The 27,544-nt window shown below is 46.5% G+C and overlaps 1 protein-coding gene across 16 annotated transcripts in view; it reads left to right on the top strand.

The window, feature by feature from the left end:
• MTCL1 (microtubule crosslinking factor 1) overlaps window positions 1–27,544 on the top strand; it is a 135,307-nt gene that overhangs the window by 97,467 nt on the left and 10,296 nt on the right. For 5 of the 16 annotated variants that reach the window (XM_023647438.2, XM_023647442.2, XM_023647444.2 and 2 more), the window contains 7 exons: window positions 723–845; window positions 3,700–3,930; window positions 5,182–5,379; window positions 13,236–13,403; window positions 16,678–16,932; window positions 22,293–22,589; window positions 24,525–24,556. In XM_023647438.2, coding sequence (XP_023503206.2) covers window positions 723–845; window positions 3,700–3,930; window positions 5,182–5,379; window positions 13,236–13,403; window positions 16,678–16,932; window positions 22,293–22,589; window positions 24,525–24,556 — 1,304 coding nt within the window. The remainder of the gene's footprint in view (window positions 1–722; window positions 846–3,699; window positions 3,931–5,181; window positions 5,380–13,235; window positions 13,404–16,677; window positions 16,933–22,292; window positions 22,590–24,524; window positions 24,557–27,544) is intronic. The other 11 variants (XM_070220568.1, XM_005612727.4, XM_070220566.1 and 8 more) reach the window with 3 other exon arrangements.

Here is a 27,544-nt window from a genome sequence, read left to right as displayed (position 1 = left end):
CATTTGGACCAAAAAGGCATAAAAGATAGACTTTACCAATGAAAAGAATATGAACAGATTCCTGTACCTATTTGTAACCCACAGTGTAACAGGCAGATGTGCAGTTCCTCCTAGGCAATGTGTGCAATTAAGAGGCCTGAACCAACGTTTCTAGTAATCGAAGGAGCCGCACCCCAGTCGCGCTGAGCATTCGGGGTAGGACAGCGGGAGAGGCACTTGGCTGAACAGGGAAAGATCTAATAAGAAAGTGTGTGAGCAAGTTAACTGTGAAATTTACAAGGACATGTGTGAACTTGGGCGGTGAACCTAAGGCCAACGGTGTGTGATGTGGTCATGCTTGACTCAGTCTTAAGGGTCAGGCCCAGCACTTTAAAAAGCTGTCTAGAAGTTGCTGTGGTAGCCAAGACACCTCTCTTGTACCCTGGCTCCCTTCTTCAGCCTGGTTTGTGCCTCCTGTGGTGGTGGGAGTTCAGGTGATAGGCACCACTCACCACCCATCCGCTAGGTAAGAGAGGAAGGGCGGGTGAGCTGTCCGTCCCAGATAACGCAGAGCAAGCACGAGGATCTCCGGGGTCGCCGTGGAGTCACTCCACTGCTGCAGCGCCCGCACGGGCTGTGTCGCTCCGTGTGTGTCCCTGGCTTGTGCAGATGTCTGTCCTGTGTCTTCACCTCAGGCAGAGTTCTTGCTTCCACTAAACCCCTTCCTTTATCCCACCGATCAGCTCAGGGGCCCCCCTGTTTTACCTGAGCAGAGTGTATGGATAGAGGAGCTCCAGGGTCAGCTTGCACAGGCGACCAGACTGCATCAAGAGGAGACAGAGAAATTTACAAACAAGATCCATAAGGTAAATATGTAACACGGATTTCAGCGCAACCACTTCTCTGACGGTAGAGCCCCCAAGAGAGATGACAAGATGTATTTTAAAGGAGCACGGTCTGTTGTGCACAGACTTCTGGACTCACAGGGTTGGAGGGCGTGTGGAAAGCTCATCCAGTCGAGCTGCCCCTCAGACGTCTAATAAAGATAACTGTCTACTTTTCTGCTGTCTCACGTGCAGTTCCATATTTACAGGGTGGCCTCAGGAAGTTCTTCCTAATATCTAATCTAAACTTCTGCAGCCATAACCAGTGAAGTAAAATAAGATAAAGGCCTTCGATGCAACTGGACACGAAAGTGTGTCCTAACTTTTATTGTCCTGCAAATTTGTAAGTTTGTCAATGTTAGGGAAATTTTCTGATAAAAACATCAATAACTCACCCTAAACTGTTGTCTTCAAAAAACTGCCAGTAATTGAGTTGTAGCTTTATTAATTGTTCTGGCTATTTTGGAGTAACCTGTTACTGGCTAATTATCCTTGTCTGTCAGATCCTTCCTAGTGGAAGGGATTCACAGACACAGGCACTCTTGAGGACTGTCCGCTCCCTCCCACTCAGACCTAATTGAGTTGTAAACAGATGCCCAGGCTCAGAATTGCTATTGCTGCTTTTTCCCCGTTGTATTTGTTCTTAAAAGATACCTGTATCTTTAAAAGCAAAAAACAAAAACCAGTTGGTCTTGAGTAGGGCACTGTGGTGTTTTAAAATGTATATCCTGTGCAAAAGAAGGAACCTGGTGTATCTGAGAACTTAGTGTGGCAAGGAATGTATGCTACACATAAGCCCCATGTTGTCTGTGGTCGTGATCATCTGAATAGGTCAAAGACTGAGTAAGGGGCGCCTTCTGCACCTTGCAGAGCACAGCTGAATGCTGAGATCTGAGTCTGCTCAGCCAGCCTTTGCCACTAGATGGGCACCCCTTTTTATAACTTTCATTTATAGGTCAAGTTTCACATATTATTACGAAAGGAAAATAATTTCATATTACTCGAAAGGTAGATTCCTAAGTAGTTTAATTTTCTTTCCTTTTTTTATTTTTTTTTGGTCACTGCACTAAAAATCATTTCAGTAGTGAGTTTGTCCCTGGAGATGCTGATAGCAAAAGGGCAGGGTGCCAGGTGTGTCTAGTGCTTAGATTCAAGATAAAGGAGTGTGTTGTGGAAGAGGTCAGAGGTGGTGAGATGTCATCCAGGCTTGTTCAGAGGGAAAGGGATGGTGTCCCCTGAGGGCAGAGGACCAACTGAGCCTTGAGAAGTGCTTGGAGTCATGGAACAGAAAGTGGCAGCAAGGGCAGTGGAGAAGTCAGACCGAGTCAAGAAGGAACATTTCCAGGAGGTTGCCGGTGAAAGGACAAGAGAACATCCTCCTCCCCCAGCGCTGCACGCCATCCACTAGTACTCTGGTGCCTCTCGAGCACCTGCCATGAGCCAGGTGCTCTGCACGGCATCTCCTGTTAGCTTCATTTTGCAGCTGAGGAAGCTGAAGCCGTGACAGAGTCAGACAATGGCCTGAGAAGACACTGCAAGTAAATTGCACACACTGGCTTTCTGGTACCCGTGGCTGCCCCCTCCCCCTGCTCCATCCTATACTTGTGTCCACAGGGGAGAGAACCAGTAGTGGGGCTCTGCGGGCTGCCGAGATGGTGAATTAAATGCCAGAATTTTATGTTATTTCAGTTTTGAAGTGCAGAAAGATTGGGTATTACAACAGTGGCCATGCAGACCTGGGACCTTGCAGAGCTGCCTCTCACCCTTCACTAGTCTTTAGCACCTGGGTCATATTGGTGTCAGCCTCAGACAGCCATAGTCATATCTGCATGGTTTCTGAACATTAATCTAGAGCTTTAGAAAAAAACAAAGCAAGACCTACTGCCTTGGTTTTTGGCACAAGAGGGAGTGTTAAGGTAGGAGAAGACAGCTGATAACGATAAGGCTGGATTCTAACCCTTTCCTTGGTCTCTGGAACAGAAAGCTGTCATCTGATAGATCACGTTAGCTACTACACATATTATCCTTGTGCCCTTATCTGTACATTTATTCACACCCTTTTGCTTAGTCATTATTGACACATAGTAATTGTGTATTGCTTGAAAGAGTGCCTATACCTGTGTTGGAAAGGCAGGACCTTCACAGAGGTGGAGAACATCTCCTTAGCAGAGAGGTGGAGAATATTTCTTTTTTAGCAATTCTTTTATTCCCTAAGGGCTGTCCTTATCTAATGGGAAGGTGAAGTCTTGAACGTGGAAGTGGGTGATCAACTCACTTTCCCATTGACTCACCACCGTGCACAGTACTGCGCGTTTGGAAGGAGTTCCTGCTGGCCCCATCACTCAGCGGCCTGCTCTCTGTGGGCCTCTCTGTCGGCTTGGTGTTCTCTTTCTGTGGGGGCTGTGGGCACCGGGAAGCCAAGGGGAAGGATTTCCACTTACTCCCTCTTATGAATTTCAGTGTGCCTTTGTGTGCAAGCCCACATGCGGAGGGCAGGTGGAATCTGCATTTAAGTCAGCTATAAGCCGTGCATCCAAGAAATGATTTTCCTGAAGGACTTTAGCGATATCTAAAAACACCACAAGAATCTTGACAAGAAAAATGGTTATAATATCTTATCTTGAAATAGCGCTTGCTTTCTGAATCAGAAGACTCATGAAGTTTCATAAATAGAAGACATCTCAAGGAGGTTACTAAACTTTTGGGGGCTTCTGTGTTTCACCTCCCATATGCAAAATGATAGAGATTGAATGGAAGTTTGCAAAGACTCTTGGTTTGGTTTGGGTGGCAAATTGGGATAGCTGCTTGTCACACTCTCTCTTTTCTTCCATCCAAGATGGAGGAGGAGCACCTCTATGCCTTGAGGTGGAAAGAACTGGAAATGCACAGCCTGGCTTTGCAAAACACCCTCCATGAGCGGACGTGGAGTGATGAGAGGAATCTGATGCAGCAGGAGCTCCGGTCCTTGAAGCAGAACATTTTCCTTTTCTACGTCAAACTCAGGTGGTTGCTGAAACACTGGCGGCAAGGGAAACAGATGGAGGAGGAAGGGGAAGATTTCACTGAGGTACGTCACCCTGGAGAGTTCATTTATTTGTGTCGGTTTCGTTCTTGAGCCCCAGACATTGCTGTCCCCCTCCCGCTACACAAAAAGTCATGTCCTATTATTTCAGATTATGATGTCGAGTCCAATCCAGGCAATGGAAATGCAGTGGGTTTTTCAGTTATATATTAGACCAAGAATTCAGTGCTGTCCTTTGACCTGGTTTTGTTTTGAGAGTATACTGGTCTGTAGCTCCATTCTGCAGCAGAGTTTTGCGGCCGTCCCTTTTGTTGCTGATTTATGAATTCGTTAAACTTATTACCCTGAGGTCCTTTACTGTCTCGTTCTACCTTGCTGGTTTGTAAAACCTGCTTCTAAATCTTTGTTTTCTTTCCATTTCAGTGTTTGTTCCCAAATACTAGAGCCCATTCTGCCCAATGCAGTTTTTATAAGGTCTCTTCTGAGTTCCAGAGGGGTCGCTTTTTTGCCACCTCTGAAATTTGTGTATGTCTCCTTCGTATGCCTCAGCTCCCAGCTTCATGACAGAACCAGAATAGCATTGTTTGCTTTCTGATTGAGTTTAATTGAGTAAGTCTGTGATCTCCAGCTCTGCAGGCTCCTTCCTGGCGTGCTTGCTAGTGAGCACAGGGCTGAAACCACTGTGTTTGCTGTGTTCTGGATGTCCACACTGCTGACCACTTTGTCAGCTGCTTTAAGGCATTGTGAATGTTGGTTTCCTTTTAGCTCTCAAAGACCTTTTGTCTGCTTTTCATTCTAGTGAACATTGTATATAATTTTAAGTCATCCTGTGAATGGGAATATAGGGTGATTCTCTTTCTTCAGGGTGAAGAAAGTCTTCAAAAATTAATCCAACCTGCTTCCAAATATCCATGACATAGAAAACTCTCATTAAGTAAAACATAGAAATAGTTGTAAAGTTTCCACTGATCAATACTTTGGAGTTCCTCCTCCTATAAATTATAACACCATAACTGTAAGCAATAATAATTTATAAAAGTAAAATTTTTCATTATTAGAATATTTATAAATAGTAAAATCTCTAATCTTTTCTAATAAGTTGGGCACCCACTCTGTGCTATTTAAATGGAGAAAGTGGCCAATGAGTGAAATGGCCAATGTGAGCGCATTAGGGAAAAGGGCTGAAAAGTGGAGTTGATAACCCACAAAGTAGATAATTATCCTCCAATAGTAAAAATCAGGCTACACAGCAAAAAGATGCAGGTGGAGCTGTGATCATTGTCTCCTGCTTTTCAGACTGAGCATCCAGAGACTCTCCCCAGGCTCGGTGAGCTTGGAGTCCAGGGGGATGCAAAAGGGGACGGCCCAGACCGAGAAGACGACAGCCCAGGCTGCGGCTTTGCCCTGGGGGAGCATTCCCCACGCTCCGCCGTGCAGATGGGTGAGCGTGGACCACGGCTGCAGCCTGCAGATGGCGGACAGCTCCACAGGCAGGTGGGTGCCGAGGTCCCAGTCCCTCGTCCTACCCACACCCAGGGGAGGAGGCTCCTAATCTGTGTCTGGGTCATCTTATTTCACATGCGGTGTTCCAAGGAGCAGAAAACTCCTCTGGCTGCCTGAGGTGGCCTGATGCCCTATTTTTGCTAGAAATCACGTCATTAAGCCTTTCATTGTAATGTCAGCCCATAAATTCATTAGTTTACACATATAAATAGGGATCATAGTAAAATTAGATGAATTGTATCCCCTCAAGGCCAGCAAATGTGCCTCAGAAGGAGCAGAAAAAAGTGTTCTACAGAGTGGTCTGTGGCCTTAGGCTCTGCCTGTCCTTCCAAGTAGGCGAGTGTGGGATGTCGCGCTCTCATCACAGCCAGGAAAGAACGTACCAGGCTTTTATTGAGGCTTAGCCGAATGGGTGTCAGCAACACCACTGATGTGGCAACATAATGCATAAGGAGGAAAGAACAAGTCTTTTTTTTAAAAAATCCCCAAACATGTATAAAATGTTTCAGGTTCTTTTTGGGCCATTTGAAACATAATGCCCCAAATAAAGATATTTGATGACACTTAAAAAAAATTAAAGCATGTGTAAAGAGAGGTGGGATTTCAGTGTATAATGTTAATTATTAGTGTTGCCAGATGCCACATTTATTCATTATTAAGCAGATAGACCCTGTTTAATAAACAGAAGATACTGTTGATGCCACCTAGAGTTTTTGCACTTTTCTACAAAACAGCAGCTCTGGTGGGTCTGGAGTGTTGAGCCCCTGGGGGGCACCCGGTGTTAAAGCTTTCCTGCTCCCACACTTCCTGGTCTGAGTCCCTCCTGACCCCATGTTGCTTCTTTGTGGGTTCCACAGGGCAGAGCCTGAGGCCCCAAGCCCTGGCCCACTGGCTCGGGTGAGGGCAGTGCTGGGTGGACCCTCGGTGCAGCAGTCACCGGGCGCGGCTGCAGCCGCTCAACCACAAGCATTTTTGGGCACTGCCTCTACACTGGCCTCCACAGCTGTGGCTCCTCCCTCAGCCCGGAGCCTCAGAGCGTCAAGTGGGAAAGGACTGTCCTCTGAACTTTGGCTCACATCCACAGAGGGAGAAGTGGTAATGTCCAAGCTTGGGCCTGGAGAAATGTGGGTTTGCCCCCACTGCTTTCTCTGCATATACAAATCAGGTTTTCACAACTAAACAGCCGTTTTCTATGCACACCCATCCACCCTTCATTTTTCCTGAATAATATGACTCAAGAAAGAGGTTATACTTTCAAAGGAACTTTTAATCACAGTGATTAGGAAGTTTGTCCTTCTGCTGGTGTCCATGGGGAGATTTTAGCTCATGGAATGAGTTTTCCAGCAATGATCTAGATAGAAAATAAAATGCTACGTTGCGAATAATCCTTTAAAATCTACCAGTTTTATTATTTTTAAAAGCTGTGTTGTCAGTCAGTCCTGTCAAGTTTCTGTGATTAACTCGAATAGCATTCCTTGACTGCCACTTAGCAATCAACCTGCTGCATCTCAAATCATGTGTTGGGAGTTTCCCACGAGTGCATCCAGATGCTTTGGAAAAGCCAAAAAATGCAACACATCTGGTTTTCCAAACAATAGTCATGGAAAATTTTACCCTTGAGGTGGAAAATAGCGTCCAGTTACTCAGCTGGAACCTCACATTCAGTGTATTTTAATGTCATTCTCTCTTTGCTTCCTCCTCCTTCCAACACTAATTTTTTAGCTATTCCTCTTGAAAAAGGAGATGGACCTGTGAGTTCCTGCTTCATACAGTGTGTGGTAGAGGCATGTGGGTGGGCTAACAGGGTCTGGCCCAGACAGGCAGAGTCAGGTCTGCCTTCAGTGGACCCGTCTGTCCACGGTAGTTAAGTGCACAGTGCTGTCCATCCAAGGGCAGAAGATTAATGAGCTCCACTGTAAGCGGCAGCTGGGTCCCTGGGAGTGAATGTTCTCAGTTGGAAGGTTTGCCTGCGTGGTGGAGTAGGTATCAGCTAGGCAGCCTGGATGCAAGAACAAGAACGCGTGTCTTAGAGAGCTTCCGTCCAGGCCGCACCCTTTTCAGCAGCTCTGAGAGCCCCCGGGGTGATAAGCACAATGGGAAACGTGGCCTAGCTTCTTTCCCAAGGGTGAGTTCGTGAGTAACAAAACTTCCCAGGCCTTGGTCCTTGCTTTGTGTCATAGTGAACATTCTCACAGTTGAACACAGTAAATGGCAACATTTATCATGTCCAAAGGGGTTAAAAAGAAAAACACGCTTAGATGTATCGAGTCAACCTTAGAAATAGTTCATAAAAAGTCATCAGGTTGGAAAATATTTGGTTCTGCAAATGTTCCCTGCTGAGTGATCTTTAGTTCCAGGATCCAGAGGCAGCGACCTGATTGCCCTAGAGAACAGTGAGCACTTTCACTTTGCCTGGCCTTCTGGAAGAGCAGAGGCTGGAAATAGGCAAGGACATGTTGTATGGTTCTCACTGGGCAACGTGGCACTTGCCACTTCGTTAAACTTTGGAACAGACTCCTAAGGCTGTGGAGTTTTAACACAAGGTTTAACATAAGGTGTTCACACAGGTGATTAATAGTGCCAGAATTATAACCCTGTGGTTCCAACAGCTAATCTTCCCAGAACTGTATTAATGTATTAAAAGAGAAGTTATTTTTTCATTCAGGGATGTGACATAATACTTTATTAAAGCATCTAAGTGTAAATATAAAGAACCTAATGTAAAATTCAGAACAAGATCTAATGAAATTATGTTTCATATTAGTCTTCAAGTCTTCAACTGCTGCTGGTCACTGAAGAATCCCACTCAGGATACAGCCTTAGGACCGAGTAAAATCTGCTTCCCTGGACCTTTGTCACTCATCCAGGACTCATCCGAAGTGTGGGGCCTTCAAGGGCCACTCTTAAGTAGAGGTCAGCCTTTCTCCTGTAGACAGAGTGCCTTTGGCTCCCTGGGCCTCCTGGTGCCCAAAAGCCCACTTTCTGGCTGCCCACCTTTCTGCTTTGGCCAAGATGCAGAAACTTCTGGAAAGAGCGCCTCTGTCAGATGAAGTGTGCATATCAGAACTGTGATCTGCCTTGACTTTTTTTTTCCTAACTAAGGAAGATCTCCCCTGAAGCCTACATTTCAATTTTGTATGTTGTACCATGGTTTATTCTTCAGACTATGCAACTTATCACCTCACCTAGGAGACATGCAGCTCTGTGTAAAAAGAACCAGACCAGAGCTTATGATTAGGAAACATGTTATTTTTGCTGCATATTTTTGTTTGTTTCTGTTACTGTGAAATAGCACGTGCAGGAGGTGAAAGGTCACGAGTACTTAAGGAAAGGACATGCTCTGCCCCAGTCCCACCTCTCCCAGTTAACTGTGGTTGGCAGTTGGCAGCATACTTTTAAAGTGTGGGACAAGCTGTAAACTTCGCTGACAAGTGGTTTCTTTCCATCTAGCCACTTGATTTACACAGACCTGTCCTGGTTTCTTTGAAGCCTTTGGCCGATAACTCTGGGTTTATAACTTATTCAGTGTATTCCCATTAGTTCTTTCATATACCCTCATTTATCCTTGGGAATCTGTCACTGAAAATTATGGTGACCTGCAGGCACAGAGCCCTCATGGCCCGGGTCACCTGGCATATTCTCAGCCAGAGGACAAATGATTTCTGTCCATAAACGAATCCATCATCTCTGTAAACTTCAATCAGAGATTATATTTTCACAGCCAGTCTTCCATGACTCATTCTCTTTTATCTGTTGGGGAGGAATAATGGTTTCAGAAAAGAATCTTAAAATTAATCTGAATGTAACAATGAAGGTAAAAATGACGAATGGCTTATTTATTAAAATGTTGCTGGATGTGCAAATGTATCCTTTCTGGCTGATCTCACAGTAAAGGACTTGTTTTGAGATTCCTGCTGGTAGAGGAGTTACTGTTACTGAGCCCTGCCTGAGCTCCCCCTCTGTAAATGTATCAAATAGGAGCTGTGCCTGTGTTTGTTGGGGATGAGGGCAGCTACCACAGCGTTCTAGAACTCCCTGCCCATGTCTAATGGCCTAAATGAATAGGAGGTGGAGGCCATCACCTCTACTTTGTGACTGGCTTTTTGTGGGTCAGCCGTTAGCAGCAGGTCAGTATCTGTCTTCCAAACTGAGCTTAAACCCATCTCCAAAGTCAATGACTCTGATATAAGCAAAGTCATTGATGGTAGTTTAGCTCTTTTACAGAGTTTTGAAGCACGTGTCTTAAAATCTTCTCAGGCAAGAATGATTTTGTAAAATAGCTGGCATTGTACAAATATCTGGATAAGCTACCTTTCCCATGAACTTGTTTTTCACTTTCTAGTAATAGTATTTATTATATATTTGGATAGCAGTCCCATCGGCGGAAGCCCAACTCGAACCTGTTATAAAGTGTAATACTTGATGGTACCATCAAGTTCCTGATCCCAGTTTTGGGTTATTTAAGCCTTAGCCAAGAGAGATGAGTTTGGAAGGGATGAAATACCCTTAGACCGAGGAGAAGGAAATAGTAGAGCCATTTTATCCTGCTTCTTTGGGAGAAAACCAACCAGCTGATCCTGAAGAGATTGAAAAGTTGTTTTTAATTAAGATTGACCTATACTTAACAAATTATGTATAAGCTAAAAGGTTACATAGCTAGGCCACTGGCACAAAAGGTTTAGAGAGCTCTGTATCCAGAAAGACTTTCACTTGAAGACCTCCAAATGGACCAGAATCTTGATTCCATTCTTGATTTGGGTCATCTTTTTACCCAAAACACAGTGCAAGGGCACCCCGAGGAGAAAAAGTGAGAGAAGTAACTTTCAGGCGTTCTTTACCGATGGCTGACTGTTATTTCCCTTGCTGTATGGGGGATGGAATTGTTTCACAGAGATTAGATGGTTTCTCTAGGGCAAGGTTTAAAAAAATAAAGGCCTGCACAGGGTATAATGTGAGAATTCAGATACCCTGGCTCGGTTTGTCCAGCTTTGGACAGACCTGGATTGTGGTCCGGGCTCTGCGCTTCTAGCAGTAAGACCTCAGCTGCTCCGTGCTCTCATTCCTCCTCTGTAACACTGGGAACGTGACGGTATGCACCCAGGATTGATGTGAAATGCAAGTAAAATCATGTAAGTGAATGATTTGGCACACCTCCTGGCCCATTGGAAACAATTAATAGTATGATTTTTGTATGTGAAAAAGTTGTTTAAAAAGAATCCCGTGCCCATCTATGGCTCAGTCTGGATCTTCAGGAATGTTGCCTCCGATGTGGATTCTTGCTGGTGTAGTGGCGGAGAGCTAGGCTGGCCGCTTGCCTCCTCGCACCTGCTGCTCCCGGGCAGGTATAGTAACAAGTACAAGTAACAAGTATCAACGCGTTGATTCTCCCGGCTCTCCTGCTCCCTGGAGCCACCTTCACCCCAAAGCAATGTTTGAGCTCATTCCATGATGATTAATATTAGACTGGTATAATAAGACATCATCTTGAATACTCTGACCCAAATGTGCATGAAAACATTAAGGCTTAAGTTTATTTAATCTGATATCTGCTAATGCCCCAAAGTACTTACTTCTGAAGGAACCAAATTTTCATCTGCAAAAGGACTGTCATGTGAACCCCTGCTTTCGAGGAGCATAGAGTTCTGGTCCTAATGTTATCAGATCTGTTTGGTATAGGGCTAAGAACCCACAGGCTGCTCACATATGTGACTCAGGGCTCATAGGGAGCTATTAATTATGTACCAGAATTAATTATATGGTTTTCTGCTTTTTCTTCAGTGAAAATTAAATGACTACTCCAAAGACTGGATCAAAATTATTACTGTTATTTTATGCTTAAAATACTGTAGCTCAAAAAGTAGTGATTTTTTAAATTTAAAATCCAAAGATGAAAATACCAAATAAATCTACCATAAAATATCCATAATTTTTCAGCAGATTCTCTACTTACGAAGATATGTATTTCTGAAAAGATTGTTGCAACCCCTCTTCTCACTCACCTGCACTTATATTTTTTTAAAATACCTTTGGTGTCGAGTTTGAAGAAACTGTTCTGCATTACAGTTTCACACATTTCATGAGCATCTCTTTCAGTACGTTGGTAATTTATTTATATTCAGATGGTTGGAAAGAATGGGATTTCTAGAAGGGATCTCTGTTTGCTGAGTTTTGCAAATGTTAACTGAATCATATTCTTAATGCCTTTTGTCTCAGAGTTGTTAAAGTTGGTGTTGATGGTGAGAAAAATCAAGGAGCAATAAATGCTAATAAATAGGCCTTTCTACTCGATTGAAAGTCTACTGTATCTAATGTTATAACCCTTCGGATAAATTAGGAGGAAAAACTATGGCATTTACAGTAATAATTATGCTTATGTTAAGGAGTTTCCTTTTCCTTTTCTAGTTCAACTTTATTTAAATTGAAACATGTATTCAAAATATCTTAAATTCTTCCTGAGTATGGTTAACCAGCTTTGCATATGTATGTGTGTGTATTTCCTGGATTAACTGGGTGGTTTAAGAAGCACGACTGACTCTCCTCTGATGGAGGAGAGAAGGCTGATGTGAGTGTGGATCCTGAGCTGGGGAGCCTGGAGCGTGCTCCCTGCCACCCCTGGCAGGAGAGCCGTACCCAGTGGGGGCTTCCATCTGAGAGGGAGGGCTCTGTCTTCCCATGGTGGTGACAGTCTGCGTCCAGCAGGACTGAGAGCTTTGGTTCCTCCTGCCTCATAAATCCACCACACAAGGTTGCGCCGAGACCGGGCAGAGCGCTCGTGCTGCACTTGAAGCGTTTGCTGGCTGACTGGAGGAGAGGGGCTCATGTGGCTTTTATTATCCAGGTAGCATAATTGATTCAGTGTGTTTAATTCATTTGGACAAACCTTTCTGATGTAATGCCCATGCTGAAACGTACTAAGATAGCAATCATGGTTTTGAAATGTGCCTTCAAAGGGCTGGACAAGTTTTAGAAAGTATAAAATCTTTTACATTAGGTGTAACAGATTAGTAAGAAAAATCCATTCTTCATTTATCAGACCTGTTTGCATGCTTCCTGTGAGCTGAGCGTTGTGTGAAACACTGGGATTGTGGGCTGACCCACAATTGTGGGCTTTGCCTCTCTGGGCACTTCCAGTGGTGGGGGGCACGAGATAAATAAGAAGGCGTGGTTATTTGTGTGATTAGTGAAGTGGAAGGCGAGGGCAGTGATTCTATCTCGGGGGACCATGAGGAAGTTTTCTATGAAGGGATTAAGCATTTTACCTTTGGCTTTAAATTATGAAACCTCGAAAATCCCATTGCTCCCCGCCATGGCCATGCTTGTCATGTATATGACCTCTTAGTAACTATAGATGAGAGCATGACCACCCTATGTTTGTAAGAGATATGAGGCCTTTATTAATTCCCTTCTGGCTCAACAACTGGCACTGAAATGACAGCATATGTAGGTGAGTGTCTATATCTTATCATTTCTGCACCCCCAAGCAGAGCTTGAAGTCACACAGAGTGTCCTGGCAGCCCTGGCCTCCAGGACTCGCTGTGGCCTCCCGCAGTTTCCCCCCTCCTGCTCGTCCGGCCAGAGCACCTCTTTTCCAGGTTCCCATAGCGCCAGCCTGAGTTCTGGCCTCCCTCTAATGCAGCGAGCCCGTAGCAGTCCAGCTCCAGGAGCCTGGTGGCAGGTGTGGGGTCCCTCTGGCTCTCTCCTGCCGACTGTGTGGCTTCCCACTGCTTGGTGTCCATTGCAGTGGTGGCTTGCAAACAGCCCAGCCCCTGTTGGATTGCCAGGCTCCTCCTCTGAGCTAAAGAGCACCTGTACACGAGGGCGCAGAGCCAACTCCCGTGTTCCCACAGGTGGTGGAAAACCAGCAGCTGTTCGGTGCACTCAAGAGCTTGCTGGAGGACTTGCGCTCGGAGCTGCGGGAGGACGAGCATGCCCGGCTGCGGCTGCAGCAGCAATACGCCAGCGACAAAGCTGCCTGGGACGTGGAGTGGGCCATGCTCAAGTGCCGCCTGGAGCAGGTACCTGCCCGCCAGGTCCCTCCCTACTGCCCATGGGTCTCTGTGGTCCAGGACAGGTGTGGAGGAGGCGGGTTACTCAGATTCACAGTGACCCTCATCTGAGAGCAAGGGCTCTGGGGAGAAAGCAGGAGCAACTGCCTGCTGTCTCATCCTGAAGTTCCCAGCCTTCCTCAGGCGGCTTCTTTTCCCTGATATTCCCTCTCCCAAGTATGACACATGGTCCCCGAGGAGCAGCATCTTAAAGTAGCGTGTATTTCCCGTTCTACATGGAGCGAGGTTGTGTTTAGCCTGATTGAAGCACGGCCTCATGAAGTGGTGGTCAGAGTGCGCTGACACACTTCAGACAGGGGCAGAGAAGCAGCAGCCTGTGGTGTAGTATCTCTGAGCAAGGCAAGCACGTGCTCTCCTTTAGGCTTCTCAGAATCCTGGAAAAGCCGGTGGACCTTTCACCACAGGCCCTAGAAGGCTGATCGGCTTGAGTATCCTTTTTATACTGAAGGACAGGGGGGAGGCCCAGAGGAAGGGGCTGGTCTCAGATCCCAGTGGTCAGTGCTCTGGGGGAGACGACAGTGTGCTCCTGCCTCCACCCTCCCGACTGAGCGGAGCCTCCTCAGAGGTTTTAGACCATAGCCACGGTTGTCGGGATCAGACAGCCAGAAACAGTCTTTTCTGAGTGTTTACTCCCCGGAAAGCCTCAAACGCAGTGTCCCCTTCGCACCCGTGTCTGTTTGCTCGGATTGCTTCCCCAGGTTCCTTCTAGCCCCTGGATCACAATGAGGGAGGAGAGGTCCATGCATCTTTGGTAATCTGTTTTCTAGGCCCTGTTTTGAGGCAAACCATAAAGTAATTAAAATTTTTTATGAATTGGCTCAGTCATGAACAAAAAAATTGCCCAGAAAGGAGACATCTTCCAAATGGCCTTGATAAAAGATGAAAGGGCCTGTCACGTCAAAAGTAAACAGCTCCCCTGGTACCTACAAGTTCACTCGCATTGCGGCCTGGCCCAAGGGAGCGGTGGTGTCAAGCTCACAGCCCTGGGAAGAATCGAGACACGGCCTTCTCTGCAGAGGAAGAAGCAAAGTGTAGCAAAACCAAAGTACCAGGCCAGGCCCGTCAAATGACAGAGCCGCTGACCCAGTTATGAATCCCGCCTGCGGCCTGGGGGAGAGTCTTACTAGACGCTCTCTTTACGTTTGTGCGCGGCCTGAAGAGTCAGCAGTGGAGGAGAAATGAGTAAGGAGACTTTGTGATGAGCTGCCTTTAAACCTACTTAAAAATATGTTTATTGGGGAGAAAGCAAAATATTTTCAAAGGTGTAAGCGTAGCTAAAGAAAGGAGACAATCTTCAATGTAAGCCAGTTTCAAAATATTTCGTCTTTGTTTTAGAGGAACCTGGTATCCACCCACACATGTGCTACAAATAAAGCCTCAGGGAGCGTCAGTAAGCACAGAGAAATACAGCTAGGACTTCAGGCCTAGGAGCCAGGTCGTAATAGGTAAAGATTCATTATTTTGTCCTACCCGTTTAAGAAGTTTCTTAAACATTCGCAGCTCAGGGAGCAAGGAATGTGGGCTGATGCTAGTCCATTTATAATAGTCCCATCTTTACCCTCTTCTACTTAAATGCAAGACAGTTGAATTCTACCAAAAGTTAAGTATTTTCATTCAGTGGAGGCCATGTTGTGTCAGTTTCCAAATCTATGATTCCTTTAACTGACTCCTAAGTCAGACCTTGCTCTAAATGCCAGGGATCCAGCAGCAAATAAGGTATTTCTTGAAGGGGCTCTCAGTGCAGTGGGAGACCCAGACAAGGGTTCTAATTTCTAATTGGGTGTTAAGTGTGCTGCAGCTTTCACACAGCCCCGTGGGGAGTGGGGGTGTGCAGAGCACAAGCCGGCGTCAGGGCTCAGGGCAGCTTGGTAGTGAAAGTCCTGCTTGGAATGAATCTCAGAGGATGACCAGGAGTGGGGACATGGGGAAAGGGAGAAGGGTGTTTCAGACAGAGAGGGAGCATCAAGAAGAAAGGAACAAGCACCTCTGAGGAGCTGCACCTAGTCGGGGATGAGGGAAAAGAAGAGTGTTAAGGAGTTGAAATGTTAATCCTGATTTTATCACGGAAGTAAAGCATTTTGATTTGCGTTTTAAAAAGGTTCTTCCAGCTTCAAGGTAGAGAATAGATCAGAAACCATTGGAATTCAGTGGTTGAACATAGGTCCTTGGGTAGAATTCAGGGGCCTGCTGGACTAGCATAGGAAAAAGATACATCTTTATGTCCTCTAAGCTTGCATTAAAGATTGTCACCTTCTCCAACCACTTATACTCCTGATTCTGTCCTCTGTGCTGTTGTTATCGCACGGTTTACTTCTATATGTTCTGTAAACACACAATCATTGCAGCTATTTTTGCTTTAGACACTCAGTGATGCTTTAAAGCAATTAAAAATAGAGAAAAGTGAGTTTAAATGTGCATCTATTTATGCCGTTTCCAGTGTTCCTCATTTCTGATATAGATCACAATGTCTGTTGGTATCATATTCTATCGGCTTGAGAACTTCCTCTGTTATTTCTTGAAACGCAGGTCTGCTGGCAATGGTTTTATTCTATTTTCACTTGTTGAAAAAGGATTTTTCCTTCATTTTTGAAAGTTATTGTTGCTGAGTATAGAATTCTATCACAGTTGACATTTTTCCCCTTCAGCCCTTTAAAGATGGCCCTCCATTGTCTGCTGACTTGCGTGGTTTCTGAGGGGCAGTCTGCTGTCACTCTCATCTGTGTGCCTCTGTGTGTAATGTGTCTTTTTTCCATCTGCCTCAGAGGTTTTCTCTTAGCAGTTTGAATATATGTCTGGATAGGAGGTTTTTTGCTTGTTTGTTTGTTTTTAGTGTTTAACCTCCTGAGTGTTTGACAAATATTGATTGTAGACGTCTAGGTTCTCTCACTGCCCGGTCACTAGGTTCCATACAGGGGCTCAGGATAGAGGGACAGAGCTGTGCTGCCCTCGAGGAGCTCCACAGGACAGCAGGAGATGGTGGTGACTCAGAGTAAGGAAATGGAGTGAGAAGCAGGCTGTGGGCACCTTTACCTTCTGTGTCACTCTCTGTGCCAAATGTTCATCATTAGGACTTTAAAAATGAAAATTGTTTCTCCCGTGGGGTTGGTCAAATCTTGATTTAAAACGTGTTTCCAGGGAAAACATGTAAGTGTGCTGAGATTTTCCTCACCTACCAATGCAAGACTTGTAAGGGACTGAGTTCTAAGGTTTTTTTTCCTGACAGCTGGAAGAGAAGACTGAGAAAAACCTGGGAGAATCAGGCCCCTCTGTTGACAGCAAAGGAGCCTTCAAGAAGGAGAGGGAGATACATCAGAAGCTGCTTGCCGACAGCCATGGCCTGGTTATGGACCTGCGCTGGCAGATCCACCACAGTGAGAAGAACTGGCACCGGGAGAAGGTGGAGCTCCTCGACCGCCTCGACAGAGACCGGCAGGAGTGGGAGCAGCACAAGAAGGAGCTCTTGTGGAGGATAGAGCAGGTGAGGAAGCGCCCGGCCGCCGGGACAGCTCATTGCCCTGGAGTCAGAGCAGCTCCATGGAGAAAATGAGGCTGCTCAGGGCTCCTTGCTGCGTCAGGATGTTTCACGGGCTTCAGAGGAGGAGGAAGAAATACTGGGATTTCTAGAGTTGGAGACCTGGGCTCAGCCCTTCCACTATACAGGTCTGTCCATTGCGAAGTTTGTGGGTAACTTCCCTGGCTGTGTATATGTGTCGTGTGTGTGTGGCCGGGAGTCGGGGGTAACTTTTTAAAGGAATTTAAAGACTAACCTTGAAAGATGAAGTTATTTCAAGTCTTGTAAAGTGATTTCTGCCAAAAAGCAAACTAACTTTTAAGTTTGCCACTAAAGATGTGGTCTCAGTGACTTCTCCAGCTTGAATGGAATTGTTATCCATTAGTAAGAAATTGCTGAATTAAGTTGGAAGTCAGGCTGCGTGCACCTGCTGTGGGTATTGCTAAGGTGTAATTAGATAGGACCCTAGTCGGGGGAGGTAGCTGGTTGCTCGTTGTCTTCAGCTAAACAAACAATTCAAGACCTCATATGAATTCAGGAGAAGAGGGGGAGTTGTTTTTCTACTGCCCAGATAATCTTCTCTCCATTGCGTCAGACTTAGGACAGTCTGCATAGTTGGGGTTGTGCCTGGTGGAAATTAAATTTTCCCATTAAATTGATGAAGGTTTGGAATTCCTCCCTAGCTGGATTTTTACGTAGCGTATGTTGTATTTATTTCAGCCTGTCACACTTACAAATTCATGAGGCCTCAAGGACATGTATTAATCAATAAGAACCTGAGTTCAGGACAGATAACCTCAGTGCTCTATTATAAATGCCCACACTGCCTACATTTATGTGGGAGCCTTTTGGAAAATGTGCTCTCTTATCCCCAGCCGTGGCACTTGTGTTACGCGGGCGCAGTGCAAAGGTTAGTTTCTGCGCACTATTGGGGAGGGAGGGAGGAGAATGAACTGAAAAAGACCAGGGGCCTTTGGCTCAGACGATGCTGGGAAGAAGAGAGTGCGCTGTGGATGGAAGGGAGCTCAGGTTCTTCCCAGGTTTGATTACTCACATGACGGAGTCACTGTGTTGATATTTGATGTGGCTCATTTCAGAATTCCCCAAATTCTATCAAAGGAAAGTTGCCCACTTCCTGTTTGGTCTAGAAGTGCAGCCCCTGAGAAGAATGTTCCGGGTTAACTCCCAGTGCCCCACGTGCCCTCACATGGATCAGCCCTGAGGTGGGGTTTGTTGGGGCTGAGGTAACGTGTGCTCTTATGAAACACTCACAGGTTTATCACGTCCGACCTGAGTTAACCACAGTAACTCCAGACCCCTGGTCACCAGAGAGCTTCCCTCTCGGCCTGCCCTCCAGGATCACTCACTTTGTCTGTCCCTCCCGTACCCCAGCAAGGTTACTGTGACCCTGCCGTTGCCCCACTAGTCCCCTTTGCTAGTCCACAGCTGTGGGCTCCTTGGTCTTGTCATGCCTTCATTTTGAAAGTCACACCTTGGACATAAGCAAGTCTTTTAGGGTTTTATTTCACTTTTGGGAGTGCACAATTTCTAATAAAGGAAAAATTAGTGAGACATCTGATGACACTCAACTTTCAAAGGGTTTGTGACTGAGGGATGAACAGTCGCCTCATAGTAAGACTGTATTTTGGAAAGATAAGAGTGGGCAGGAGCTGAACCCCGTTTCCACATCGTCGTTACTGCAGTGATCACCCAGGGGCCAGCCTCGGAACTGCAGGCCTCAGGGTTAACATCTCTGAGCAGAGTGGGCTCGAGACACGTGCGTTCCGGGCATTCGTCTGTCCCTGAAGTCTGTGTCCTGGATCCCACAGGCTTTGGACAGTGATTCAGTGCTGTTTTTAGAAGAGGACTTGTTGCAGTGAGGGAAGCTCCAGATAGGCAGTTATGGCTTTCAAAAATAAACCCAGCCTTCTCCCCCAAACATTTGACATTTTAAAAGAAGATTTTATAGATCTTGGTGCCCAATCCTGGAAGTTAGGTAAAGCGGTTTTAGGCATTCCCTGTGAGAGAGGGAACTGGTTGAAGCTTGTATGTGTGTGTATGGACGTGTTTGTTTCTTCTTTATCGAGTTGCCCGTTTGCTTACTTTTTAGCTACACATTCCACAGATAAACAAGAAACACAAGTGAACCTGCTTCACAGTGTGTGCTCTAGGTGTTTGACTGCTTGGTGAGCCGTGCAGCCTTGACTGTGATAACCTCACACACAGATGGGGAAAGAAGTGACACTAAATCCATTTTCCACTTTCGGGACACATGCTTCATACTTGTCAGGTGTTGTTAAATTCCTACATAATTTTTGTGCCTCGTGAGGCATTTTAAATGATGAATGACTGGGAGTGTGGCTAAGGTCAGATAACACGTATCATCTCTCTTATCAGCATCTCTTGTCTTAATCCAGATGTGATGGGTGGTAAACTTTCATGGAGTCACAGTCCGTTTCTCCGTAGAGCTCCTCAGTTCCCAGTTGACATGCAGCGATGTGAGGCTTGCTGCTGTACTGAACGGCTGCAGGAAATCTGTCCATTCTCCTTCCAGTGACTTCCTTAAATCAGTTGCCTTGACAACACGACAGGCCATTCTTTCAAAACCTGTTCACAAAGTCACCTTTTTTCTTTTGACCAATCCAGATAAGATGACACTGTTCAGAGTGTTTTCTTTTCTGTATTATTTGAAATGCAAATCTTTTAAGTTTTCTATTTGCATTACAAGTTGTTCTACTGCAAGATTCTAAGTACAGTAAGTGCTGATGCCTGGTTTGAAATGACTGTCCTTTTAAGGCCCCGTTATTCTGTTACCGCACTCCAGAGGCATCTTAGCAGCAGATACCTCCAGCTAAAACCATTCCAGCTCATTTTTAGGAAACCTAACACTTACCAGCTTTAGTGCACGTTGCTGCTGGCTGCCTGGGTTTATTTTTGAAATCCCTCTTTGCTGAGTAGGAACGCGCTTGTTCATAGCTCCCTCTTCGTCACTCCCTCCCCCTCTTCACGCACACCCTCAGTGCACATTTACAGCTTCACATGTGATTCTTGCATTTTAATTCCCTGCCCAAAATAGCTTGGAGATGATCATGCGTTGAAACTAAATTGCGCTGACATGCATTAGATGAACCTAATGAAAAGCTTTGCTTTTTCCTTCTTATTTTTTTATAATAAAGAAAGCATTTAGCATCTTCTAGAGACCTGTGAAGAACTGTGTCATCGGGGAGGGGCGCTGAGCTTCCCCAATTCAGCTGTGATCCTGCATCAAACGCTGACATTTAAGCTCTGGCTGCTTGACTCTCCATCTTTCTCATAAAATGAAGGTCATACTCTGAGACTTTTGTCTCACCACCTCAGAAATTGGTAAAAATGAGTAAAAGTCCTTCGTCCTCATCACTTCACATGCTTTGTTCCTGGTGATACATAGGCCACACTTATATTCCACTCGTGGATAAAGGCTTAAATTAGGACACAAAGGTGTCTTTTGTGAAAGATGCTTTGTTGAGAAATAAATTAATACACTTCCAAGAGAGTTTTGGAACTTCCTGTCACCGTCCCAGCACTTGAGGACTGAAAATCCTTCTTCTGGTCAAATCCAAATGTCACTTTAGTCATTCAGGTAACTTACTTATTCAGAAGAGCAGGCAACATGGTAGAGTGTGTGAGCATGTCATCTCCTAGAGACCCCATTCAGGATTCTTTGATGGGAATCTCCTCAGCTCTCAGCTGTGCTTTCTGTGCATGTTTCGAGGGAAAGCAGCCCCTTAGGGCTGCCCTGAGGCGCCAGTGCCTCCGCCCTGTGCGCCCTCCCCGAGGTTGCCGTTGGCCCCTTCCCCCAGGGCCCTGCGTGGTCCCCAGGGCCCTGTGAGGTCGAGTTCCAGTGCTGTGAGTAGGCGAGACGCTGATGCGTGCGCCTGGGCCCGAGGCAAGCCGGGGGTGTCTCACTGACCGACAGTGAGCTCTGCTGTGGGCTGGTCCTGCTGGGCTGACCTTGGCACGGCCCTGGTCCTCCTCTCAGCCTGGGAGGGAGGGAGTGTGCTGTCCCCACCTTACAGATGGGCGCACTGAGCGGAGAAGAGGAGGGGACTTCCCACCTGCGAGCGAACCAGCCAGGCACGGAGCAGTGGCTGCAGCTCAGGTTTTCCTCACGCCACGTGGTCCTCTGTTTCCCTCACCACCATGTCTTGAGTTTACCAAGTCAGGAGAAAGAAGTGTGACTCTGAATGATGTGGCTTATTTTTTTTGGGTTTTTCTTCCCCAGTCATACCAGGTCTTTAATTACCTTGATAGCTGAGTTTTAATCCTCTCAAGCAAAGTATAAGTTGTTTTTGACAGCCGGTAGTTATAACCCAGCTTGATCACTTGGGGTATGTGTAGGACCCATTCCAAATGATTTGGAAATAATACTCTGTTGCTGTTAGGAAACTGCTGGTTAGGAAGGTCGGATTTACCCTCAGAAGTCTGCCGTCACGATGGTTTTCCATTGAGTTTGCCTTACGTTCTAAAGGTTGTTACAAGAGAGTTCTAACTATGTCATTTAACAATGTTAGATTTTTAAAGAAGAAATGTGTGATTTCTGTGAGCACAGTGCTCGCAGTTGTATACAATGACATATATGTTCTTGTCAGGAGGAGTTGACTTGGGTGTGATTCATACAGATTTTCCAGTCCAGATAAAACTGTGATTTTTTAAAATTTAAATTTCTTTTGCTGAGGAAGATTCACCCTGAGCTAACGTCTGCTGCCAATCTTCCTCTGTTTGTGAGCTGCCACCACAGCATGACCGCTGACAGAGGAGTGGTGTAGGTCTGCCCCTGGGAACCGAACCTGGGCCGCTGAAGTGGAGTGTGCCGAACTTAACCACTAGGCCACTGGGGCTGGCCCATGATTTTTTTTCTTTTTTGGTGAGAAAGATTTGCCCTGAGCCAATATTTGCCAGTCTTCCTCTTTTTTTGCTTGAGGAAAGTTGGCCTTGAGATAACATCTGTGCCAGTCTTCCTCTACTTTGTATGTGGGATGCCACCACAGCATGGCTGACGAGTGGTGTGAGTCCACACCTGGGATCCGAACCCAAGAACCTGGGTCACTGAAGTGGAGCGCGCAGAGCTTTAAGCGCTCGGCCATGGGGCCAGGCCCCTGATTTTTTTTTAAAAAGCATGTGTAATGTTGTGTTGCATTTTGAAATTAAGGCCAGACTTTTAAGAACATTTACTTCTAACAGTCTCTCTGGACCCATAGGTAATTCTAAATTGTGGAGAAACCATGGTCTTAGGGAGAAAAACAGACAAAAAAGTGAGGCTAATTGTTTTCATTTTTAAAACCCTCAAGTTGCAGAAAGAAAACAGTCCCCGGAGAGGTGGCAGTTTCCTCTGTGATCAGAAAGAAGGCAACATCCGCCCCTTTGCCCACCCGGGAAGCCCCCGTGTGCCCCGTCCCCTGGGGCTGTGGCCCTGCTCGGACACTGACTCCGTCCCATTTGATGACCGGCCGCTGTCCAAGCTGAAAGAATCCGACAGGTGCTCGGCCCGGGAGAACCTCTACTTGGACACCCTGTCCCTGGACGACGAGCCCGAGGAGCCTCCGGCCCGTGGGCCCCAGAGGGAGTTCGAGAACTGCCTCCCTGAGGTTGGCTTGGGTTTTTGGGTTTTGGGTTTTGGGTCCAGTTCACTATCACAGACCAGGGGGTTGTTGGGAAATCAGCCGTGTGCCTGGCAGGCTGCAGGGCTTCACATAGCGGACAGCCTCTGGGTTGAGTAAAAGTGAAACCTTCATAAGCTAGGAGCTGTGCTCGGTGGTCCTGGCCCCAAACTCCTGGCGTGTGCTGTGGTCCAGTTTGCTTTGCCGCCTTCTCTCTGGTTTGGAGATACAGGGCTCATGTCCTGGAGGAGACGTCTCACAAACGAGTGTGTCCCGTGAAACGCAGGAGGAAATAGATCGTTGTGGGAAGTGCAGATCTTCAGCTTTCCTTAAAGTGACAGCACAGTCTTCTGATTGTAGAAAACTTATTAGTAACCGAAAAGATTCTGTTTTAAAGAAAGTACCTCACTTCTGGAAGTAGCAGATGTTACAGATCAGTGACATACCATGAACATCTTCTTCTGTGTGAAGGGGGAAACCCAGCCCTGAGAAGCCTTCTGTAAAGTGGGGCGGCACGCAGGTGAGCCACGTGTGTGCTGAGTGTCCATGGCGCAGCGGCAGGTTCCTCTCCTTGTTAAGACTGGGTTTTAAAAATTGATTTTAGAATCATTACTTGTGAGTCAATTTAACAATTGTACCTGTCATTTATTGTTTTTACTGAGGTGTGTATAACATTACATTAGCTTCAGCTGTACAACACGATGGTTCGATATTTGTATATATTGTGAAGTGATCACCACCATAAGTCTAGTTAACATCCATCACCACACATGCTGATAACTTCTTTTTCTTGTGATGAGAGCTCTTAGAAACTTTCAAGAGAGCGAGGGGTGGGTGAAGCAGGTGAAGGTTGCACCTGTCGTTTAACCTGTCGCTGACACTAAATAGACTCAGAAGAGTTCACGTCAAATAGTGTTGAATTGTAGGGAAGGTTGGCTTCGGTGACCTGTCTGTGAGGTCAAGTGCCTTCCCCGCAACAGTATGTACCCAGATGACACGACGGTGCCGGTGTGCCTCCCTGTTTGCCCTATTGGCAATCTCTCATGGTCCACTTTCACAGCAGAGAGAAAGCAGACTGGGGTCGGGAGACCATCTCTTACCAGTTCTCCAGTGTCCCAGACCCCATACTGGTCTGCACAGCAGAGACGAGGGCCACGCTTGCTAAAAGGCAGTGCACCCAGCTATTTACTATGCCAAGGAATGAAGTGTGTTACTGTCAAAGGCGTGCGAGCATCCTTGCCCCTTCTTCGAGGCCACATCAGCACGAGGGTGTTTCCTCCAGAGAAGCCTCGTGTTCATGTTGCTCTCTGCCAGCACAGCTGTCATTCCTCTTCCTAAGGGGAAGTCGCTGTAATTTCACCTCTGATTCTAAATGGCGGTGTTTAAAACCAAGAAGGCGCTCCAGCCTAAGGATGTCATACCAGCTTCCATAGCGAGGCTCAGACCAGATCTCCTGACGTCAGCCTCCTGACTGTGACCCGCATCTTCCCTTCTCCCCACCTCTTTCTCTGTGTCTCTGTGTCTCTCACACACATACATACACACGCACCTGTGCATTCAGACGTATGCAGGTCCTTACAATAGTTGGCTTTGAAATGCATTTAGTTAGCGAGGTCCTTTGAGGAAGCGCAGAAGAGCCACTTTCTCCATGACAGGGTTTACAGCCAGTTTTTCTCACCCACGTGTGCTCCTCCTGGGCCGGCAGAAGCTCCAGCCCTGCGTCACACTGGGGATTCAGGTCTCGTCCTGCCTGCTGAGGGCCGAGGGCAGCGGGCAGCAGCGCTCCCTGCCAGGACTTGGCCTCCTTGTCTGTTTTAAATGGTATTTTCCTAGAGCGGGAGAGCAAAACAATCATTCAGCACACTGAGGGCTCCTAGGCAACCAAAGTTAACTGATTCAGACAAACCTCTCTCTTCTTTCTAGGAAGAAGAAAATCCCAAGGGAAATCTTCAAAGGTAAGTAAGATTGATGAAAACAATAGAGACTACTGAACTATAAACCTCTTGGTCCTGAAATTCCATCTTGTCTGCAGTCTGTCCTAACACTGTCTTCAGAATGACTTAAAATAAGTCTTCTGAATAAGTGGTTGCTTTATTATTATTTTATAAATGTTGTATTTTTTATTAGTGGTAACAAAAAGCCCAGAGACATGCTGTGTGTGTCAGTGTCATGGTAAGAACTCTGCCGATATAGTGGTGTACTGTGTATGGAAAGGAATGATTGTGTTAAATGGGTTTTGAAAAGTCCATGGAAACCCCTGTCTTCTCATTTAAAGTCTGGAGAAACTCCCTCTTGATGTGCTACGAGACATTTCATATACTACATATTTAAAACCTCTGCTAGGAGGATTTATTAAAATATTTCCAGGCAGTGATCCTTGAAGTAAATATAAAGTAATTGATATTGTTGATGTTAGTAATCATATTGTTTAGGTCATATGTATGATGAGACGTGTCTGAAAAGGTACATATAAGCAAATTTGTTTAAATTTAAACATAAAACACAGCTGAGCAGAAAGTATGGCAGTTTCCTGTACCCCCCTCCCACGTGTGCACACACACTGCCTTCTAGGTGGACACACCATTGCCACTGCACACAGTTTCTTCTCAGGGCAATTCGCTGTGTTCAAATCTCTTCATCCCTGACTTTCCTGTGAGCTTGGAGTCCGTGAATTACGTGTGCTTCCCATTTTGCCTTTATCGGATTCCTCCAACACCAGGAAGTGCCTGTGGCACATTTCCATCCTTCGAGCTCTGTCTCCTCTTGTCATTCTGGAACGTCACAGGGCAGCACTTGGGAGCTCAGCTCTGGAGCCAAGTGGTCTGGGTTCAGATCCACGTCTGCCTCTCGCTAGCCGTGCAACCCTGGGTGAGTTATACAACTGCTTTGTGCCTGTTTCCTCAACTGCAAACAGCAGGTATTTAGATCTTTTTGCAGCTTAGATGTGTTAATACACATAAGACAAAGCGATGCCTGGCAGATGACAGTGGACCAAGCTTACTATCATTATATCCTCCTGCTTTTCCTCCTTTCTTAGCAGAGCTCCTCCCTGCACTGTAGCTAGTTATTATTTTTCATCTTGATTGCTTCTGTTAATTTCAAAAATAATCCATGCTTGTAAAATTTAAACAATATCAACGTGTGCAAAGTAAGAAGGTACATGTGTCCTCCCCTCCACCCTTTTCCCCTCTTGCTTCTGGCACTTTCCTGTGTTCCCTCCGTACTTGCTTCTTGTTCACATGCATCCTGGTTTTTGTAGTTGTTGTTTTGTTCTGCTCTGGCCACTGCTAAGGTTGATGCCGCTCCTTCCTCTGTCCACATTGGCTGGTTCCACGATACCAGTCCAAGCCTTGGAGGCAGATAGTCCCACACAGGTGCAGCTGCTGATGCACTGTGGGAGCAGTTCCTGTGGGCAGAAACGGGGTTAGATGAGCTGCATCCAGGAAGCGTGGAAAGGGTCAGGGTTTCCACACTGTAGAGCACGTCCAGCCCCCAGTGAACGGTGCTCTGAGGCTCCTTGTTATTTCAGCAGCAACTTGACCAGAGGCAGAAGAGGAAACTTCTGCTTGCTGGAAAGCTTAGGACCCAGTGACAAATCAACCATCCTTTCTATTTCCTTTTATTTCCAGTGCGGGGTATAGCCAGCTTTCTGTTATTCAGAGGGCCGTTGTGCAGTTTGTAGATTATTTCTAATAAAAAAATACCACTGAATGTGCCTCTAGTGAGAAATAACAAGATGAAATGCCTAACGACGTCATTCGTAGCCTGCTCTTCCACCCCATGGTGGTGGGCACCAGAGCACATGCTCCCAAGGTAAGGGCACTTGTCAGCCAGGCCACCCAGAGCTTTGCTCATTCTATGGGCCAGTCTGTGTGGTAAACAGACTTGCTCAGAGCAGGACCCAGTTCTGGCCTCGCCATTGTTAGTGGGTCCTGCGGAGGAGTGGCCCATGCACTCGGTCTGGGACCCCTTTGGCAGGGCCTGGGCTGGTCTAGAACCCCAGGTATTTAAGCCTCTGACTTGGGGGGGGTGGGTGGATATTAATATGTCCCCTGAGAAAGTAGCCTGCTTGTAGACAGTGAGTCTGCGTCACTTCACCTCCACGACCCCATCAGGAGAGATTCCAGGCCAGAGTGTCCAGGACCTGAGCTGGCAGGCATGGCCGGTCCCAAGCCTCCTTCCTGGCCACCACTTCTTAGCCCTGGGTGCGTTGACAAGCTGCCCAGGCACTCCAGCAACTTCCCGTCTTAGCATGTTGGAATCCCCAGCCCCTCACACCGTGCTGCCCAGGCCTACAGGAGGCCATCAGTAAATTCATGTCAAGTCGAAATATGTTGAGTTAAAGTGCTAATGTATTCAGGCATCTACACCGAATCCACACCCATCAGGCAGCAGCTCCCCCTAAACTGGCTGTTGCTTTAGCTCACCTGTTTTCACTCTCCTGTTGTGCTTGTGCGTCTTGTCCAGGAGTACAGAAGGAGCAGGAGCAAAAAGAGGCTGAGCTGTAAAGGAGGGAGCGGAGAGGGAGCGAGGGCACTGAGCCCTGGTGGTGGGTTTGGCAGGGCCAGATGGAGTTTCTGTTTGAAATGGCATTTCGGAATTATTTGCTAACTTGCTTACATCTTCCCCTCCCTCTCTTCTACGTCTTTTGTTTGGCCTTTGGATGTTGTTAGTATTTTAGGCCAGTGGAGGATGAGGCCAAGGGTGAGAAAGACTTGAGGTGGTGGTACTTTTGTTGGCATATCTCGCTTCCCCAGTACCGGTGGCTGGTTTGGGGTCGGGACTGTGGTGCGTTCATGTCTGTAGCGTGAGCACCTGCCATAATGCCTGGAAGCCAGGAGTCTCCCAGCAGGTTTGGAACTGAAGGCACTCGTCAGTAGATGGAGAGGCCAGGATTCCTGTAGTTTCCCTTCTTCCTGCGCAGCATCCACGGGCTAAACTGG

This window comes from Equus caballus, chromosome 8 (assembly GCF_041296265.1).
Source record: "Equus caballus isolate H_3958 breed thoroughbred chromosome 8, TB-T2T, whole genome shotgun sequence".
In the NCBI taxonomy this organism is placed as follows: Eukaryota; Metazoa; Chordata; class Mammalia; order Perissodactyla; family Equidae; genus Equus; species Equus caballus.
Note: the sequence above shows the minus strand (reverse complement) of the source record. Positions and strands in the feature narration are given on the sequence as shown.